Source organism: Gavia stellata, chromosome 1, assembly GCF_030936135.1.
Source record: "Gavia stellata isolate bGavSte3 chromosome 1, bGavSte3.hap2, whole genome shotgun sequence".
NCBI lineage: Eukaryota > Metazoa > Chordata > Aves > Gaviiformes > Gaviidae > Gavia > Gavia stellata.
The window spans coordinates 126,128,722-126,149,070 of NC_082594.1; the positions used below are offsets into that span (position 1 = coordinate 126,128,722).

The following is a 20,349-nucleotide window of genomic DNA, read 5'->3' on the forward strand; positions in this document are numbered from 1 at the left end:
TGGCCGCGGGGAGGTCCGGGCCTCCCGAGGGAGAGCGGCAGGGCCCTTGCGCTGCAGGCGGGAGCGGGAAGGCCCCTCTCAGGGGCCCGGCTAAGCGGCGTGGCCAGGCTGATGCCTGGGGCAGGGTGAAGGCCATGGGGCAGCCCGGAAAACGCCGCCCAGGCGTGAGCCCCCCCGCCCTGGAGGGGGGTGTTGCCTGTGGGCACCCACAGCAGGGTCTGGTGCAGCCAAGGCACGCTGGCCTGGAGGCCTCGCCAAGGCCCGGGGCTTGACTGATGCGCTGCGTTCCCAAAATGTCAGATGTGAGAAGGGAGAGAACGAAAAATTATGAGTGTTATTCACACATCTTAAAGCTCGCAGTTCTCCAGCGTCTGCCTCGGGTGTTTTGGCTGTCCAGAGCCAGCGTGGCAGCAGCTGATGTTCCCCGCCATGCACCGCGGCAGCAACAGAGTTCTTCAGGGGACAATCCCAGTCACAAGCCATGCGACTGTCCCCTCCCATCGCACACACACACAGCCCAAAGTGCAAAAAAAAGCGGAGTAACTTGCCTCACGCCAGTGGCAATTCGTATCAGCATTTTGAACGAGGAAGGGCCTTGCTGCCCTTGCCCGGGGTGCCCACCAGCCTGCCTGGTCCCTGCATGCATTTTTCCCAGCCCCAGCTGTTGGGATTGGCTGTGGCAGGGCCAAAGGGTCAAGGCCAGGCAGGAGTGGGGCCTGTGGTGGACGCAGGTGCCCTGTGGAGTTGATTGCTGTAATGTATTAGTGCTCCCAGAATGGTTTCCCATCAAATGGATTGAATTTTTGTGGCTTTCTGTGAGTTCTACTCCCCTGAGTATAAGCCATTATTTCCTGCCTCCTTTTCTCTCTGCCTGAAGTTGAACACATCTTTTCACCACATGAATGGTGAATGTACTTCTTTTCTTACCTGCCAACACTGATATTCCAATTAATATATTTGTTAGAAACAATGGAGTTAAATTGAACATGAATTTTGTACAGTCTTATAATCTCTTCTATTATCTATCTTCTGTTTTCTTTCAAGGAGTCTCATAGAAATACAGATGAAATTGGTGCCCCTTTAAAAAGATAGAGCAAAATTGGCATTAATGATTGCACCTGTAGGGAAGAGAGGTGTGAGAGCAAACCAGGAGGCAGAACTGATAAAAGGCTGCTATGAGCCTTTGCCTGTCCTGGGAAGGGGGGGATGTTAAGCTTCCTGGGCTAAGAGTGGAGATGAGAAGTAAAGGTGAAAATGGAGTCTCCACAGTGTGAACAGAGGATCACAAAGGTCTCTCTAGCTGAGATTCTGAGGTGTTTTGAACATCCTATAAGTGAGGAGCAAGCCTGGGCTATCTGCTTTCAGTGTTGCTGTAAAATGGAGCAGTTGGCTCAGGAGTTGTACCCACCACTCCATTCTGTGTTCATAAAAGGTCCTGGAAGCATCTTTATCCACGCTGATGGTACTGCTTCCTTCAAGGTGTACCACAAGTCTGGTAAGAGCATCGGTAGCTGTGGGTACTAAGGGCGGTTCCTGTAACAGGCTGAAATGTGGGGACAAAGTGGGGAGACCATTTTCCCCCCCTCTCCTCTCTCTGTATGTTGTCATGAAGCTATTCTGCTGCCTATACTTCGTTTCAAAGGACTGGAGATGAGTGGTAATACAGATGTATGGCCTACTAATTTCTCTAATAGTGGTCTACTGAGTCATTTGGTTCTAGGGAAGAGCTGGGGTGAAAGCTGGTTACCACTTAAGTTATTTGAAACAAATAGTCTGAGGCTTTATTATGTGTCCTGCTCTGTTCATCTTCCAATGTATGGTTCCTTTGTTACAGTAACTCTCGCGACAGATCTATGATTGTCAGTTTCCCTTTTTTGTCACTGTGTGTAGCCAGGAACCTTACCGCTTTGTTGCACTGCTGCAGAAGTCAATGCTAGGCTGAATCTTCAGAGACAAGAGCGGGTAATAAAGAATGAAGACAAAGATCCAGCGCCTTCCTTATGGTTAGATATCTATTAGCAAACACAAAAAGTACCCAGCAGCAGTTAGTTTGGGGTGAATGCTCACAATAAGAGTATCCTGTGTTGCTTTCCAGGAGTCCCCAAATACAGGTCTACTTTCCCCAGGTGGGACTGACCTTAGTCAGAGGGGGTTGTTTCCCTATTACCAAGAGTTCTTCCTGTTTCTCTCTCTTGACAGGGATTCTAAAAGCTGTTTATCAATGCCTGTTCAGTTATCATTTTCCCCCTCCCCTCTTTTTTCCCTTTCAGATGTTGGCAGCATTCAGCAGTCAGAGGACAAGGTAAGCCTGTGTTTTCACCTTCGTTATGTGTGCAGATATAATCCTGCTGTAGTAGAAGGCCAGCTCAGGAGATGCAAATGTCTTTGCAAACTATCAAGGTGCTTAAATTTGCTGTGCCCTGTGAGAGTGACTCTGTCCCCTGCAATATGGAAAATGAAACAAAATGCTAGGACTGAACTCAAGTAAGACAATGGGACTGGGAAACAATGTGCACAGATGCTGCCTACTGTGAAATAGCCCACAGTCTTTTTGTCTTAATAGCAGACAACTTAGAGGCGCTCGATAAGGCCATTTAAAAATCTTAAACCAGCTTATTTAAGGAGTATCTCAGGCTACCTGATGAGCATCTAGCTGCCTTTTGGGCCCTTCTCATCCTGAGAGATATGCTCAGCTCTGAGGGGCAGCCGAGGGTACACGCATGGCTGGGAAGTGAGAGCTGTGAAGTTCTCCACAATGCTTTGTGCTGCAGTGCTTCCTTGGTCTCTGTCTGCAGCTGTTGGAGTACCTGGGAGTGGTGATCTATGAAGCCCTGGACTGGGGAATCGACAGCCAAGTGGAGCGAGAACTGAGTGATCCTTTGGAGAAACTGCTGTGCCTCATGTTGAAACTGGAGGATGAGGCAGTGAAACCAGCAGTCACGCTGCAGGATGTTATCAAGGTTTCCTTCTTCCCACTTTGTAAATACAGCAGCTTTAGAGCAGCTGATGGAACAATACTGCTAACCAAGGGGCAAGACCATTTCTGGAAAAAAGCTGGGTAGCTTGGAGGATGTAGAGGGAGCACATGGCTTTCCCATCAGAGGGAAAAGGCAAAACCATCTTAGGTGTGTGCAAGTGCCTATGGAAAAGAATTAAGAAGGAAGCCTGAGCATGGCTCTCATGCGGCTGTGTCTACAAAGTCCTTCTGTACATAGGCTCCAAATTCAATACCTGGAAGACTATGGATATTGGAAAAAAGTCAGTTGTCCATAGTATTCAATTTCTGCTGGGATTTGAATGTCTCAATTCAAACAAATATTTTCCTCTCAACCATAATTTAAAGGTATGAGAAACTTCCCATCCCTCAGTCTGATCAGGGCAGGGGAAAAGAACAGGGCAAGTGACTCCACCTGCTGTGCTTTTTGTGCTTTGTCTGCACTGGAGGCTTCCCCTTCCAGGTACTTATATCAAAGCACACCTTATGGAGAACAAGATATATAAATTACACACTACTTACATTATTGTGCATATAAGATTGGAAATCTTGCTTCTTTGTTCCTCTGCATCTGCAATAGAGGGGGAAAAAAAAAGGTAAAAAGGGGCTGTGAGGAAGATATTTTTTAACCACGGATTGAGAAAACTGCATCTTGCTTTATTCCATCCTACCATGATTTTTCATTTCAAGATCTCTTTTAAATAGCTGCGCTTCTTTCAGGCCTGTGAGAAGCACTTGTCCAGACCTTCTGAGGCTACCAGACATTATGAAATGACCTGTAGGAGTCTGTTTACTGAATATATGGAACTTCAGAAGCTTGTGACTATCATCCAGACCTCCAAAGAGGTACGTTAGGGATCACCCCTTAGCTGCTATTCCCTCTACATTCACGCACTCACCTAGTTTTAAAGTAACCTTCCCATTGCACTAGAAATGGAGTACCTAGCTGAAGGTCTGTTTTCACGATGTGAAGGGTTACTGTCTCTGCACTATATTAGTAATTTATTGTCATTTTTGAAAGTTTGGGTGTTTGGGGCTGCTAGGCTTTTCAGATTAACATTAGTAATTTATACTGCATAAGATAGGAAATCACTGAACAGTGCAAGGTAATGACCTCATGTGCTTGTTTCTCAGAGTCTGAGAAAAATGGATGTGGAAGATTTGGTGGAAAATCCCCTTCAGAAGAAGGAAAAACACTGGGTAAGTGATTTAATTCCTTCATTATGGGAGGTTGGGGTTTTTTGTCTATCTTGGCTCTCTGAGGCTTTCCATTGAATCTTCTGTGAAAAGTAGAGCTTGAACACAAATGAAATTTCTTAGGTTGTTCAAGAGCCTAAGTAGTTAAAGACTTGTCTGCAAAACAAGCTGGGGAGTGAACTTGAAATTAAGCTATTTCGTGTGTTAACCTCATGTGGACATTTAATCTACACAAAGGTTGCCTTTGTGGTTCAACTTAAACCACTTCTAAAAATGAAGTTGGAGGCAGTCTTTGGAGTAAGTATCCACAAGGAGTTACTCTGGCTGTTTCTTCCTGAAAACGGGCCCTAAACTCCAGCTCTTGGCAGGAACTGACACCTGCTAAAAGCAAACTGTTCCTTTCTTGTAGCTGGACTGAAAACTCCCAGAAAACTCTTCTGTTGGTGGCAGCACTGGGGTGGACTAGTTCACTCTTATTATGTGGGCTCTGTGCTGGTTCAGGGCTGAAGGGGACTGAAGGCCAGTAGTTCTGTCCATCTTTGTGGTTGTGCAGCCCCAGCAGCTCAAAGGGGTGAAGGAGGGTGAGGCTGGAGATGTAGTTCATACCTTCTGCTCACTGCCTTTCTTGTCTTTCCACTCTGTCCTTCCGTAGATCTTGGACTGTGTGTTTGGGGCAGAGAAAGCAACTTATTTTAACTTATTTTGTTCTTTTCAAGGCCCTACACAGTCAGGGCTCAATCAGAAACAAATAGCTTTTTGGCTGGAGCTCTGCCCAGCATACACAAATGCACTGTAGTCTGGAGTCTGTGGAGACAAACGGCAAGCCCCGAGAGACTTGTGGACTCGCTCCCTTTGTCTAAATAGCACTTGCTTTGAAGCATGCTCAAACTATTCGTATGAAAATGTTTGTGAAATGTGTGTTTGGGCATATTCTCAATTTTGTGATCTATTAAAATAAACTGGCAAGCTATCTCAAACCACAAACTCATCAAGTGCTATAGCTCTTTTCTGCAGGGAATACATGAATAAATACATGGGCTTTGCCGTGTGGCCTGAAGGCCAGTGTATTTGGCCTCTGCTCCTTCAGGAGACTTGAATTCCAAAAGCAGGATGTCTGTTGCAAATCCTCCGCCTCTAGTTTCCACGTCCCTAAGCACCATTTGATTGCATCGCTCTGACAAACTCTTGAGTTTAAAATAACCAGAATGCCAACTTCACTGGGATCCCACAGATTAGAGCTCATGTCTCGAGTGGTGCCAAGCAGCTAATGCTCTCTGTGGACCACACTTTTTCATGTTGACTGCTATGAAACAGGCCTTCTGAAACATAGACCACAGCCTGATGGCGTGCAGGGTTCTACAGTCTCAGCAGAGCTTATCCATACATGTCACAAGACAATATTCACCTTGAAATCTAAGCAGTGAGACCTCTTAGGAATGCAGCTGTCTTACCACTTATCTGTTGAGCTGAATGCAATGGGTTTGGAGCGTGGTAGCGTTTTGTGTTGCATTGCGCAGGTGTGGGAAGTTCATGTGGAGTTTGACAATTCGTGGGATGGCCCAAGCAGAATAATTGCAGTGATCCAGTCAGTAGCTAAAGAAAAGTATGAGTGATAATGATGACACCTACATCTGAAAAATGCTTTGGGTGTACAAGTTGCTCTGAAATGGCCAGCTGAAGGCAGTTCTTGTCCCAAAACTAATGTGGCAATATTACGGTACAGAAGTCTCTCTTCAGGTCATACCTTTCAGTCAAGTTCTGTCACCATGTGAAATACAACTCTAGAAAGTGCAAATGGCTCAGGATAAGCAATTTCAAGGGTTTCTAATACTTATCAGTTTGCCCAGAGACTTTTGTGTGTTCTCCTACACAATAATAAATATAGCCTGGGAGATATGGCTAGTCTATGGTCACTCTTTGACAGTTCTAGTTCTCTGGAGTTGAGGTATGACTGTACCAAAGCCAGGCTAAAACAATCCAACAAAAAATCCGTCTCCTTGAAAGCAGCCAACAGTCAGAGCTTGCACAAGATTCTTCTGATGATATATCAAGATATCTGAAGGGATAAGTTGAGAGAAGATGCTTGATACTGTAAGTGGAAAAGGGAGAGGAGTCTAAGTCAGAAACTTTGTTCTGAGGCAGTTTTCTAAAATGTTTTGCTTCCCTTTCACTGTTTATAATACAATCACTTGTTCTTACTCAATTTGCCGTTGGGATCCAGATAAGCTGTTGACTTAGCACTTACATTACAATGTTGTCTAAACATGCTATTGAGTTGATTATTTTTTTTCCTGTCTTTAATTTTGTTGGGTTATACTGCATGCCTGAGCATCCTCAGATATTAATACAGGAATAGGATGAGCAGATGTCAGAGTTATCAGCTTGTGTCTCCAGGCTGACACTGCTAACATATGCAGCTGTGAAGGTTAAAGTATGAGATCCTTTTCCCCTTGTCTTCCTCTTTTGTCTGTGGGCCCTTCAACCCTTGGTTTCTTAAAGTTCAGAGGATTTTAATGGTAAGATTTGGGATTCCATTCCCAGTGTTTCCTAGGATCCAGTAATATGAAAAAACTCTGGCAGGACTTGCAGGAAGTAGGTATTCAAGAAAATGGGTCTAGCTACCTGACAGCAGAAGCTGTGTTTCGCTGAAGTACGTACATCAAGTTAATGACAAAATTTGGGAATGGGCCTGGTGAGCCAGCTCCCAGATCTGTCATTGTAAATTAACTTCCCCAAAGAGAAGCAATTCTCTGCTCTGGTACTGTGCCCTGATCTGGAAGTGAGTTGAAGGGGGTGTTAAGGACATGCTTCTGTGTTTTGAATGACTTCAGTTGCTAAGTGTGCCCTATTACATGGAAGGAGGGGATGTGTGTTCTAGCCAGCTGTTGACTTGGCCCTCACTTTGTTTCTCCGAGGCATCCCTGTGGCCCAATGTCATCCGTGAACTGCAGAATGGTGTGAGGCTGCGCAAGGCTACTGAGCGACCACAGCGTCACATGCCTCCAAAAGAATGTATTCGCTCTCCCTATGAATTACTTTTGGATGATATTCAGCACAAGAGGTACACCCTTCGGAAGGTGAGTGACTAGAGTCAACAGACAACTTTGAAACCACCTGCTCGACCTCATTTCTAAGCAATATTTGTTGAGACCTCTTCTCCAAAAGCCTGTCTTTCTCAAAGGTACTTCCATGTCCAGAAGTGCCTGGGTCTCCCTCTCTGCTGCAGCTCAACATTAGATCACGCTGTTTGGCCACCCAAGTGCTTCATTTCCAGTAACTTTTTAAGTCGGGGTAGCCACGCTTTCGTGAAGCTGGATGGAAAACTTTTTCTCCCTCCAGGGGTCAGCCACTCCCTTTCCTGGAGCAATTACACTGCCTTGCACACAACAGTTTCATGAAACAGCCCCTTGCCTGCTTATGCTTTCCACCTTGGTCACTTGTGTCCTCCCAGGCTCCTTGAGCTGAGAAGTGCCTGGCATGTCTTACTAGTTTCCTTGCCTTCCCAGATGTTGTGGGATGTGTGCAAGTACAAAAGCACTTTTGAGCAAGTCCTTTGCTCAGCCTCAGGCAGAGGCCTCTAAGCAGTGTACATGAGTTACTGCAGGAGTTTAGTCAGGGCAAAAAAAAAATGCTGAGCCCCTTCCAGGGGCAGCTGCTGTGCTGACTTAAGTGGTAGGGGCTTCCAGCAATGTGGATGGCTGGTGAAGATGACCAGATACAAAAATGTCTGGGATGTCTCTAAAGGCTTGTGATGCTGTTAGCTTGCTGCAGCTTGAGCTGGGAATGATGAGCAGATCTAAAACATTGGCGTAAGGCTTTGTGGCATTGGTGTGCTTTGCAAACAGACGTCTTGGCAGAAGATGAGACACAACTCTAGTTGTAATAAAGAGCGATATTTTAAAAAGTGAAAACTTTGTGTACCACGCTAGACATCAGGTTTTTTTCTCCCTGTTGGTGCTGCTAGAGTGCAGGGGGTTTAAAAGCCTCAGCTAAACCATGCACCTCTATAAAACCCCAGCTGTTGCTTGCCTTGGCTGTGGCTCCAGCCTTCAGATAAGGCTATGACATTTCTCTGGAGATGATATCTTGATTGATATATAAATGAATAGTAGTGGAAAGGAGACAATACATCATGACTACTGGCGTTCCTTGCAATGTACTGTGTATCAATGCACTGTGCAGTACAGAACTGTAACTCAAGGTGGCAGGATGAACTGGGTCTTGATTTTATTTTTTTTCTTTTTTTTTTTAAATTTTTTTCTGTGGTCAACGAAAAGCACAAACATGTTTGAAGAGTAATTAGTAGTCAGAAATGCTAGAAGAAAGCACAGAGTGCTACTGCTCAGGTCTTTGTGAAGGCTCTTAGAGGAGGATTTCCCCATCTGCAAAGCTATTTTAAAGCTTCTCTAGCAAACAGTGGTCTAATTTGCAAATGAATGAAAGCACAGCTAGAGTGGGAAGCTGTAGTGTTCTTCTACCTGCACTCCCACGTGTTCTGAAATTGTACACAAAGGGCAAGTAAATGGCATAGCCTCAAAGTAAGAATGAGTGAACAAGGCGGCTAAAGGCATGCATGTGCAACTTGACTTTTTTTGGTCAGTTATCCCCTATGCAGCAAGCACAGGGCTTGAGGAGGGAGACAGTCTGCCTCACATGAATACCTGCCCCGCAGTTCTATCTTGCTATTGTTCCTAGTTTACGTAGGGCTGTAAGCCAGTCTCTGGGACTCTAGCTTATGCATACAGCTGCCTGCTGTTACAGTTGTTGTTACAGTCGTGTTAACCCATTCAATTACTCTCCTCCCTGGAGCTGAGTTCTCGCTGATGAATGTGATGTGACCATGGTGCTCGTCCTGACATTAAAATCTGAGTACAATGTTTTTCAGTGGCTTCTCGGAGCGGTTCATGAGCTGCTGGGGCTAGAAGGCTCTATGCTTCTTGCGCAAGCCTCAAAGGGCTGTGCAGCGCTTCTGATTGCCTCTAGTTTGCCACAGGCAAATCTCTCTCTACCAAAAGCCTGCGTAAATAAACCTCATCATTCTACACTTCCCAACTCCTTTTTGTTATGCCTTCCCCACCTCCCCCGTTCCCAAATCCTGACTTGAGTCATTCACTGTGCCACTGAATGGGAGGGCGTACTAGGGGTAGAGAACAAACTATTGCTTAAGCATCATTTCTGCTCTTTCAGGTGATCATCGAGCAAAAACCCAGGACCCCCAAAGCTGATGTTGCTGCTCCCAAGCCTCATCTAAAGCCTGTAGGTGACCTGGTGCTGCATCTAATGATAGCAAAACAAGATGATTCTGGAGTTGACAGGACAGTTTCTAGGAATATAGAGCTAATGTCTTAGCTACTTGTTTGGATTTGGGAGGGGGATATATTAACCATACTTAACTTTTGGGCAGACCCTCCTGCTGAAACATGGGTTAGGAAAATGGGAGGTGACATCTTTATAGGAGAAAGATGATCAGTCTCCCTACTTCCTCTGCTGCTTCTACCATTTGGAACACTTTGTGGTCCTGAAAGTACTCCCGGAGCTCTCGGTTTCAAATCTGAGAGTTGCCAAAGTATTCTTCTATGCACTATCTAAAGATTTTCTCATGTGTCTCTCGTGTGCAGGGCCCAGTGCCCTCTTGAGTGAGAGGCACTTGTAAAACAGTGCCATTGATGAAGGAGTAGTTCTGTCACCACTGGTCTCCTTGCTCTATCCACTGGCTCTCTTTGGTGCTACGCTTTGCCTGCAGGTCCTGGAGAGGAAGCTGAAAGAGTGTGTGCCATGGGAGTCCAGCTGGCACGAACAGCTCATGGCAGAAATAAAACGACCACAGAAGCTTCGGTCATCAGCAGCAATGGACAATGGGAGCAGGCCCAAAGGTACCTGCTACAAATCAACCTATCAAGCACGCAAGTCAAGTCAGTGTTGACTAAAAATAATGGACAGCCCTTGAAATGAAAGCCCACTTATCTTTTCCATAGTATGTATAATGCAAGGGAAGTGGGAATCCAAATCTTGTGTGATAGAGGTGGTATGGTGGTATTTTCATTCTAGAAAATCTGTTTGTGGCTTATTAAGACTCAAAAGATGTTTCAACTTACCCTTTTTTTTACGGATGTTCAAATTTGTCTGTCCACTAATTGAGGGAACAGGATTTTGACCATCGCTTTAAAACTACCAGGACAAAGTCTAGCCAAATATCAAATTCTGATGTGTGGGTATCAAAGGTGTCATTTTCTTGTCTTGTCACAGCACAATATCTTATCTTGTCTGTGTATATGGGTTTTTTGTTCCTGCTCTCCCCCGCAGAAATGCTTGTGTTGCCAAATATTGCCTTGAAATCTCCAAGTGATAGTTTCTTAACTGTCCAAGATGCCAGTACTGAGATTGTCAACACTACAACACAGCAGCTGGGATCAGGCGTTCGGGTAAGGCTTTAAATGACAGGACTCCGGAGAGGCACAAGTACTTCAGGCATTAGATCTGCACACACCCATAGCCTGGAATGTCAGGTTCAGATCCTAGTGTGGGCAATCTTGTCTCTCAAAAGTGAATGAATGTGGTACTGTTAGGTTCACTGAAGTCCTCTCCTCTACAGAAGCTCATACCATATTTAAACACTTCTTTTTATGGCATGACTGTAGCCTATAGAACCAAGGTCTGCTCTGGTCTCTTAAAACTAGATCCTGCAGAAGTTTTAATATGCATAGGAGTTTGGCCAATATGGGCCAGAACTATTCCCACTCTTACCTCACAGTGAGGCTAAAAGTATTGATGTATTTGCATTTCACATGGTATGTGAGCTTGTGGAAGGAAAACTTAATGATTTGTTTTCAGGAAGCAACTTCACTGGTGAATTCCCACTCTTCTGCTTGTGGAGCAATTTTGGGAGCACCGTTCTTCAATAAAACATGATACATAGTCTTTGGGTTCTTTAATGCCTGGCTTGATCATGAAAAGCTTGACTGCTTGGTTCTGGGGTTCAGTCTGAGCATATTCAGAAATTTTTTGGAACAGAACTTAAGCCCTAACACATCATGTCTAGCACAGATGCGCTGGCATACAAACAGGAATCTGTTTTCTGTAAACATTTCTGTCTGAAATGCAGTTGCTTAACTGAGGAAAACGGATATGAATGAATAAAAGCAGAAAATCTTAGCACAGACTTGTGCAAATATAGCTACTTGTAGGAATGTTCAGCATTTGAGAACCCTGTGGTTGATGTATTACTGCTAAACTAGAAGGATCTTCATATGGAGACTAATACAATCAAATTTGTATTCTGCTTTTCTAGAGAAGCTAGGAACAATGCTCTTGAGATACAGCGTTGGGTTTGAGTTGGGTTAGTGGGGCACAGTCTCTTGAACTGTTCTTCAGTGTTGCTATGTGTGAGCTGGAGCCAAGAAAATGGTTCCAATGTACTCTAAGAGTTGTACAGGGAGGATTTGGTGAAGTTGGTTCCTGAACAGATTAAACTTTGGGACTAGTATCTGCATTGAACTTGGGTGAGAGAGAGAGAACAGATGAATTTGTAATTTCACTAGCTTGGCTGGAGCTTCCTAGTTCTGGGGGGAATTAACTTGCTATTACCTCTTGGAATATAAAGTTGCTAAATGTACATTTATTTCTCTCTCTGTTCCACTTCTGGCTGAGCCATGAACATTTCTGGTCAGTCCTGGGTATCCTGGGTTTTGTTTAGCTGCAGCACTTCTGAGGAAGTGGGCTTGGTGTCTCTTGTAAGCAGCTTAAGAACATCCTGTCCTCTGGTCTACAGGAAACCACTCCCAAGCTGCCTTCCAGCACCTGGCTTGCCTCAACCAGGTCATCAGTAGTATCCTGCAACAGCACAGGTCAGTGTACTTTTAGCTGCACATCTAAACCAGGTGACAAAGTACAGTCAGTGGCCTGCTGGGTTCCCAAAGCCTTAGGTTGGGCTCACTGTATACTTTGATCACCTGAAGATGCTTTATAGGAGAAGCTCCAACACTAAGTAATGAGTCTGTGGAGGTGCCCTTAGAAAACCATTCCTCTGCAGTTGACTGAAGCCTGTATAGCTCCTGCAGCTTCAAAACAATGATAGCATGTCCCAAAAGGCCTAACTGGAATTCACAGTGAAAGCTAAATGTTTTGAACATTGAAGTAGAAAGCACACCACTTGATTTTATTAAACTAAATGGTGCTAATGAAGCCTCATCACTGCCTACTGACAAGCATAATTACTGTAGCATCTGCTTTTTGTGATCTGAGCTGATGGGGGCTGAGGGGTAGGGATGTAAGCTTTGCTACCTTCAGAAGGCAGTGTAGCGCTTTTGAGCGTTCAGCTTTTGGGGTGAATACTTAGAAAACCAACTGGCAGCTTCTGTACCCTGAAACTTTCTCTTCCTATCCAGGTCTTGCTGCAAAATGCACATGTCCTCCCATGAGTGCACCCACACTAGGAGAAACTAAACCTAATGGTTTCCTGAATGCTGGCCAACAGCAGCTGCCTCCTTACAGAGGAAGGTCCAAATCTTTAGAGAGAGGCCTTCAAAGCAAGGAACTTGTAAGTCCGGCATGTCAGCTAGCAAGCCTGTTCTGATACATCTGGTAATGACCAGAGCTTGCACCTTGATCCTCATGCAAGCAGTAAGCATGTTCTGTGGTTTTTGTCTTAGGCCATATTGTATACTGATCTTAAGTTGGGATATTACTCTCTCCTTGGAGACAGCTTAAGAGAAGACTGGATGCTGTAGTGTCCTTGTGGAGGCTTCCCAGTTTGAATGACATGAAATAAAGTTACTCCTCATACAAGAAGAGAAAAATACCACTGCATTACTTGAAAGTGTCTGTCAAGGCTTCCTCAAGCAGACTGTAGTTGGCAGTGGGACCGTCCTGCTTTCTCCATATCCCCTTATTCTTTCTAGATTCTGATACATTCAGAAATATCCTTGAAATTTAATCAGTGACTTTTAAATGTATGCGGTACGGAAGTAATCAGGCTCTGAATGACTGTTGTGGGAGCAATGCTGGGTTTTGTGCACTTCTGTGCAACCTTCTGAATCATGGCCTCGCCCTGTTCTGCCCTGACAAGGTGTGCTGTGCCCTTGCTTCCTCCTTCACTTCTGCATCCCTCCCTGCCACACCTCTGGCAAGTCTCTAAACAGTCATAACTCTGTGTGACCTCTTCGTTCAGCAGTGTGGTGGGGGAGGCAGGTGGGTTGGGCTCCCCACTTGGGGCTAAAAGCACTGTTGTCTCTCCTGGTCAACGACCAGACCGTAGCTGCCATTTGTGTGGGGCCAGTGGGTCTTGGAAAAGAGAAGGCAAGAGACTGTTGTGCTGTGGAAAGGGATCCTGTACCTAGGAGGGGCCAGGGTGCCATCTGTCCTGTCGTCTGTACCAAAGGATAGAATTCCTCAGAGACTGGCTCTGGAGGCGGTATTGACTACTGTGGTGACCAAGGGACCTGCTTCCCTAATGAGGTGTCAGGAAGCTGCTTGAAAACCATAGCAATCATAAAACCCCTATAGTAGTTTATCTGCTAGTATTGTCAAAGAGTCAACTGATACTCCCCATCACTGGCAAAACTCAGTTTTGGGGACAAATGCTCCTGAGCCTTTTGGGACCCAGTTTTGAGGATGACCTCCCCAAATATCTGCTTCCTTCAGCTTTCTCTGATGCTTAACTTCTGTCTTTCAATAGGACTGTCCCTTTCCTACCAAGTGGCCATCACCAACCATTGCTGAGCTGATTGGAACCAGATATGCAATGATGGTGCTGGAAGGGCAAGGCTTCTTCCAAGGAGGTAGTGATGGTGTCTTTCCAAGAGCAAAGGTATGTTTCCTGTCCTTCTCTTTGTGCTGTCCTTGCCTTTTTAAAAGCTGGCTGGCTTCATGGCCCCCAGTGCTGAACTGATGAGGTGCTCTCTGCTTCAACTTATCCTGTAGATACAGCTGATACGAGTTTGGCCCTAGGCTGTAAAAATCTTTTAATACTTGATGGCTTCTAATCAAGCTTAAGCTGTGTAAGTTGCTGAGAAAGTAACCCAGCCTTTGCTTGATACTACTTGTCTGTTATTTCCACACTAGGAGAACTGACTGCCATGACTGTTGGCTAGCTCTGAAATTGCAAAGTAATTAATTGGGATTTGGTACTGCTAAACAGTGAAACAAAGGTTCTTAACCCAGGCTCCCACACCTGAGTTGTGTTGACTCTAACCACCTTGCTGAGTGGATGAAAAGGTCAGGGAGATGAGGGGGCCAGGGAATAACCTGCAGCACAGGACTGTTGGCTATCCACTCTGCTTAACTGCTGGCTTATTCACCGAGTTTCCTTCAGAGGGCGTGTTGCAACCAGCCCCTCTAAAGTAGATGTTGTGAGTGTAAGCCCTTTGCAACACAGATGTGAGGAAGTTTGTGCTACTTGGCTTAGGGGTCAGCTTCTTGCCCTCACTTATTTAGCAATATAGACAGAGCCAAAGGGTTCTACTAGCAGAGCTATGCTACTTCCACAATCTGTCTGATGCTCCTAAGACTGAATCCTTGTTTTCTTCTCACCTTACTTACCAACCCTGCTTTAACTTGCCTGCTCTCTGCCTATTCTAAAATGGCTCTCTTACCCACTTTGTGTTCTTGATGCTGAAGTTTTTTTAGCTTTCTCAAGCTCTACTTCTCAAGATAATATCAATTCTGACTGCCAGCTGTGTATGAATGTGTTCTTTCTTATAAAGTTCAAGCGACTCATCAGCTTCCTTATGACTCATTTTTTGCTTCAGGATTGGATTCAAATTTGCCCTGACTTAATCTCTTTGGGATTGCTGCAGTCTACCTCAAAGAATGTCTCTGTTCTTCCCTCTTTCTTAACTAGCTACTGTTACACTCTTGCACAATACAGCTATTGTTTGCTCAAGAGCCTTTTTTTAAACTCCTGTTGTCTGGCAGCTGCCCCAAACCTCTGCATTATAAAAACACTGGCCTACAAGTAAGACTTTTTTTTGCCTTTTTAGCTTTTAATTCCTGTGTCTTTGCTACCCTTTATTGGACCTCTGTTATTGTATGTGGATCTAAAGCCTTTAGAAGGTTGGTTTATGTGCTTGCTCTTTGGCAGGCAGTGGATACTCTTGGTACAAAGATATTTCCTATTTGCATTCACAAGTAACTTTCCTTTCCACAGATCTGTTTCAGCTGCCATAAGCAGATGTTACTTAAGTGGCCTTACAGCTGTTACCTCTGCAGCAGGTGAGCTGGTACAAAAAGACTGGATGAGGAGGGAGAAAAGAGTGAAAGAACAGTGCTGAAAATACTCAGTATTCAAACAGTTGTAGTACTGGATAGGAACAGGTTGCTGAGCCCTTCGGTTTTGCCTTACTGCACAAGCCAGGCTGAAGTGTCTACAGCTGCAGAGGATGTGGAAAACTTGCCTCTGAAGTGGTGTCTCGACTTTAACTCTTAGTATTAAGCTAGCAATAACCAAATTTACTGTGCAAGTATTATATTCAATTTCTCTCAGAGATCACTCTGCATTGTGCTCTAAAGGCTGGATTTAACTTCAGTCAAGGGCTTGAGTGGGTTCTGGGCGAGGTTCTTTACCAGAATCTTCTGTTGAGGACTGAAAAAAATGAACTCCGGACCCTGTGACTGGGAAAGGAGTTGGACCTACTTGTATCCACTTATTTGTCAGAGGCTTTCTGTTCATGGGAGAGGAAAAGAGGAACTTAAGGCTCATTAAGGCTCACTTAAATCTATTTGAAGCAGTGGTGAAGCACTGAATTCATTACAAGCAACAAGTAAGCAACCACTGAGAACAGAGTAACTGTCTGGTGGTAGTGCTGGGTGGAAAGTAGGGCATTTGCAGATAAAGTCTTCAAGCTATGGATGCTGACACATTTCACATGATCTAAACTAGGATAAATAGGAGGACTGGCAAACTGAATAGAGGAGTTCTAAGCTTGCTTACTTTGCCATCGAGTGATTGTGCCACAATCGCAAATTAAGACTCACTTGGGAAAGTCACCTTTAGCTGCAATATTGGTATCTGCTGAGCTTTACTCAAATGATAATGCTGGGAACTTTTTTCTCTTAGTGTTGTCTGCTGTGACTGCTGCATCAAGGCAAGTCTAGTCTTTACAACAGCATACAGGTTTTTTACATTTTCTGTTTTCCCTGCACCTCACCTAGTCATAGGAAGCTTTCCTTCATCCCGCTGACACCTCAGATCTACTCTCTAGCTTGTTTCTAAGAAAACAGAGAGGGAATATTACAAAGTGCAAAAGCAGCCAGGGTGCCAGAGACATCTCTTGTCATTCTCACTAAAACAACTCTGGTTCCTCTTTCTTTCATCCTGTGTAAAGTGGTTGGGATTACTCTGTACTCTATTTATACAAGGGTCAGAAAGTTCACTGTATTAATGTCTATCTTCTAAGTGCACCGATAAATCAATTCCATGCCATGCAAATTTTCCTGTTAAGAAGGAGGATGTGTTTTCCTGAGGACTCAGGTGACTTGTGTTGTGATTCTAGATGTCCGTGCCCTTCAGAACGTGTGTACATCTCCCACTTCATTTCCTAAAACTTTTGAGACTGTCCAGAGAGGAGGACCCGGCTACTCAAGAGCAAAAGAACTCAGAGTTGCTGCATGAAATAGAGCACTGGGAATGTTTTGGGTAAGGTGGGACAGGGATGTTCTGGTTTTTACCTTGAACGATGTTACCAGTTACTTGCATATGCAAGTCTGTGAACATGCAGACAGTGGTATGTAGTATTATGCTGGTCAGCTGAATGTTATGCTGAATGACTGGTTTAGCCGCTGGTCTAACTAGTCTACAGTTCTCTGGAAGTATTGTGGATTTTAAGTGACCAAAAGGGACGACATGTAGGCGCTCTGAAATCCATTTTGCTTTTTAGCTATCAGGTTTCTGACATGGATTCAGAAGTGTGTGTATTGGCCCAGACAAAGAAGGTTCCTTGCAACAGCTTCATTTGTATGAGAATATCCAGGCCCTGTTATCTTCTATCCCCCACAGCTGGGGGTCTGTCACTATAACCCAGGAGTAGCCCCTTTATACCTAGAAATAAAATATACTAATGGTCTCAGGTATAACTGACTGAAGAGTAATGTCACAAATGGTTTCTCAGTTCCTCCACATATACAGACACCCTTTCCTTTTTGTCCCCAGAAAGGGAATTATTTCAAAAAGAGCTTTTGACAGTTCTGGGTGGAAAAGACAGACCTTGTGGGCATAAGTGCAGTATCTAGGACTGGAAATATACATTATCTCTTCTCTTCTTTTGAAATCAGTTCTATATTCTACTGGGGGAACAGGTATATTTTCTCTCTGAAACCATTCTTTAATGTAGCCAAAATAAAGTCACAGTAGTTTCTGGTTCAAAGGCTAGTACTTTAGCTGCCAAAACCCAGGTGTAGTATTCACTACTGAAGTTAACTGTGTGGGGCAGTGGTTTGGTCTCTCTTATAATGCAGGTGCTGCCGAAGAGGTCTGAGTGACTGCATTATTACCATACTTCAGGATGGCAAAAAAAAAATCCTGCAGCATAAGGATGTGGCCATAACCTTCGATCAGCTGCAGATATCCATTAGCCCTTTGGCTGACATACTGTCAATAGACAGGAGGTGTCAGTAAATGAAGCTGTTCTGGTGCTTAGTAGCCTTCTTAAGCGGAGCTGACTGCTCTGTTCAACGCATCCATTTAGCTAAATCACTTGGCAGTGTTGGATCATGCATGGGGGAAGGGTTAGAAGAGCACCATGCCCTCTAACAGAAACCTGCGTCAGCTTTCCTGCTTTTCTTTTCCCCTCTCCCGCTCCAGTGTACCTGTTATTTTGGAACCCCATTGCCTAGCACAGCCTCTGTGCTACTACACAGGGACCATGGCAGACTGGCTGACTGCAGACATCTGTACGCGATGTGAGCAGTATCTGTTGAACATGGCTTCCAGTCAACAGCAGAGCATCCCTCTCAGGAGGATTTCCTGGCCTTGAACCAAACTGGAATGACTCTACCATACATTTCTCCTGACACTTGTTCTGTACCTGAAGTAAATGAAACAGCTTTATGCACCTACTGACATAAAGGCCTGAATAAAAGACCTCCCTGCTGGTTAGTCTTAGCAGGAAGCACAGTTAGTATTTATGTATTGTGAAGTGTTACAAAGCTTTGTGGTTTTTAGAACTGTTTTAATTCTTTTTATGTGTCTTTGGGGAAAATAAATGTTGAAGCACTATCACGCCTCTAGCATTTCCTCCTTTGCACCTGCAGTTGTCATTGTTCTGTGGCACTGTTTGCATTCATTGCTGGGCAGACTTCACCCTATGTAATGAGTACAGGGAAACTTTTAACCTAAAACCTCTATTCCTGAGAGGCTTGGAAAGTGGAGCTCTTGGTTATGTGATCATATCACCACAGATTTTGCAAAAACTTACTCCTTCCTGATAACTCACTAAAAAGCACTTAAAGCTCTGGCTCTGATGCGTGTAACACTGTAGCAATGGCTGTCAGGCAGCCTGCTCAGTCTGCTTGCTTAGGAAGGTAGCTCTTGATGTGGTTTTTGCCTGTGTGCTCTCTGTGCTTTGCCACCAGAGCTCTCTGGTGCATGTCACTGAATTACCTAGTGTATCTTGATGCCATCATCACCTGAGGGGCAGATGGTTGTGAGAGATTCTTGCTCTTTGTATTGGCCTTAAGCTTTGCCCTAAGCTAAACTGAACATATGACATTCTAGAAAAATAAAGAATGTTTTGGTAAATTCTTGGTGTGGTTAAAACCAAAGATGGGATATTTGTTAGTATGCCTGTTTCTCCCCAGGAATTGCCTGTATGGAAGGGGGTGTAGGTGGTCTGATGGAGTTCTCCCCGGTGTGTTTTGCAGGACCTGGATAGACAGTGCTGAAGGGTACAATGGACTTGTAGTTGGAATGAGTCATGCTGAAGAAAGTAATGGCTGGGAAGGGCCAGTTCTTCTAGAGGAGAAGGGAAGAAAGACATGTTTAAGCTGAGCCCAAGGTCTGCATCCAAACTGCCGGAAGGGTCAATACCTCCAGTTGATTTGTGCTGGCCTAACTCTCCTTCCTCTAAACTGCCTGTCTGCAAGCTGATGCCTACTTGCAGGTTTGGGCAAGCTCTGCAAGTAAATGAATGTGGGGAAGCTGGAGCTTGTGCTTCCTTTTGGAGCAAGTTCAAGTGTTCCTCTTCCTTCAGTCAATTAGGAGGTGTGCAGCCTGCCTGCCCAGGTCCTCTCCTGCATGGGCTAATGGTTGGTGCTGCTGGGAGGCACATCCGTATCAGGCAGGTGGGCTCCTTGCAGGCTGCAGGGAATGGCAGCCAAGCCACAGCTGCGCTTGCTGGCAAGATGGGCGCAGCGTGGGGCCGGGGGCATGAGGTGCTCTTGGATGCTTGCTGAGTGAGGTAGTTTAGATAGAGCTAGAAATAAGCTGAGATCAGCCTGTTTTGATTAATGTGCAAGCCCAAAATGCTTCTTAGAGCCCGGGTGCAGCGGTATGGAGAGAAGGTATGTGTATGGCACTGAGGTAGACTTCAGTTTACCTGGAGAGCAAAGGCAGTTCTACGTTCTGTCTCTTGCATATCTGCTGTGGTGCCACATGGGCTCTTTTTACTGGCTTCCCATTTTCTTACCTTGTGACCATGAGCCAGGTGAGGAAATGCCCTCACTGCAGAACAAAGAGGCAGAGGGGTGGGGGAGAGGGAGGGGGTGGATGCTATGGGACAGCATGACCTTCCCTGCCTAGCCTTGATCTAGCAAGCTGTCAGGAAGAGCCATGTTCCCATCACTCCTCTCTACTATACTGGTTGCATTGGCCCCAAAAGTGGGCTAGCAAAACCTCTGTCCCCTGTACAGGAGTGACATCTAGTCTTTCTTCAGCTCTGGTGTGTTGCCATTGCTCCTGACCAGGGCAGGCTTGCTAGAAATGTACATCTGTTCAAACACAGCCAAAAGAGCCTGGTCATCTCCTTTCCCTGGCCCAGGAGAGCCCTTCGGAGGGAGCAGAGACTAGTCCTTACCTGGGAGCCACGGCATGCAGGGTGGAGCAGGCACAGGCAGCCTGAAGCCAGGGTGTAGAGTGGGAGAGTCCCGTGTGGAGCAGATCTGGGACCAAGCCTTAGAGGCACCAAGAGCAGCACTTTCCAGGGATGTGGAAGTGACTGTGCAAAACC

The 20,349-nt window shown here is 45.2% G+C and overlaps 1 protein-coding gene across 1 annotated transcript; it reads left to right on the forward strand.

Annotated features, from left to right (window-relative positions):
* Window positions 1-293: 293 nt before the first annotated feature.
* On the forward strand, window positions 294-16,400 carry LOC104254321 (protein spire homolog 1). Its single transcript, XM_059822610.1, is given in 16 exon segments — window positions 294-302; window positions 1,249-1,495; window positions 2,271-2,302; window positions 2,796-2,960; window positions 3,716-3,841; window positions 4,130-4,195; window positions 7,108-7,269; window positions 9,380-9,448; window positions 9,936-10,065; window positions 10,496-10,614; window positions 11,961-12,036; window positions 12,577-12,728; window positions 13,866-13,997; window positions 15,336-15,400; window positions 16,245-16,293; window positions 16,296-16,400. Coding segments are annotated over 16 exon segments (1,704 nt in total).
* The last annotated feature ends 3,949 nt before the right edge of the window (window positions 16,401-20,349 follow it).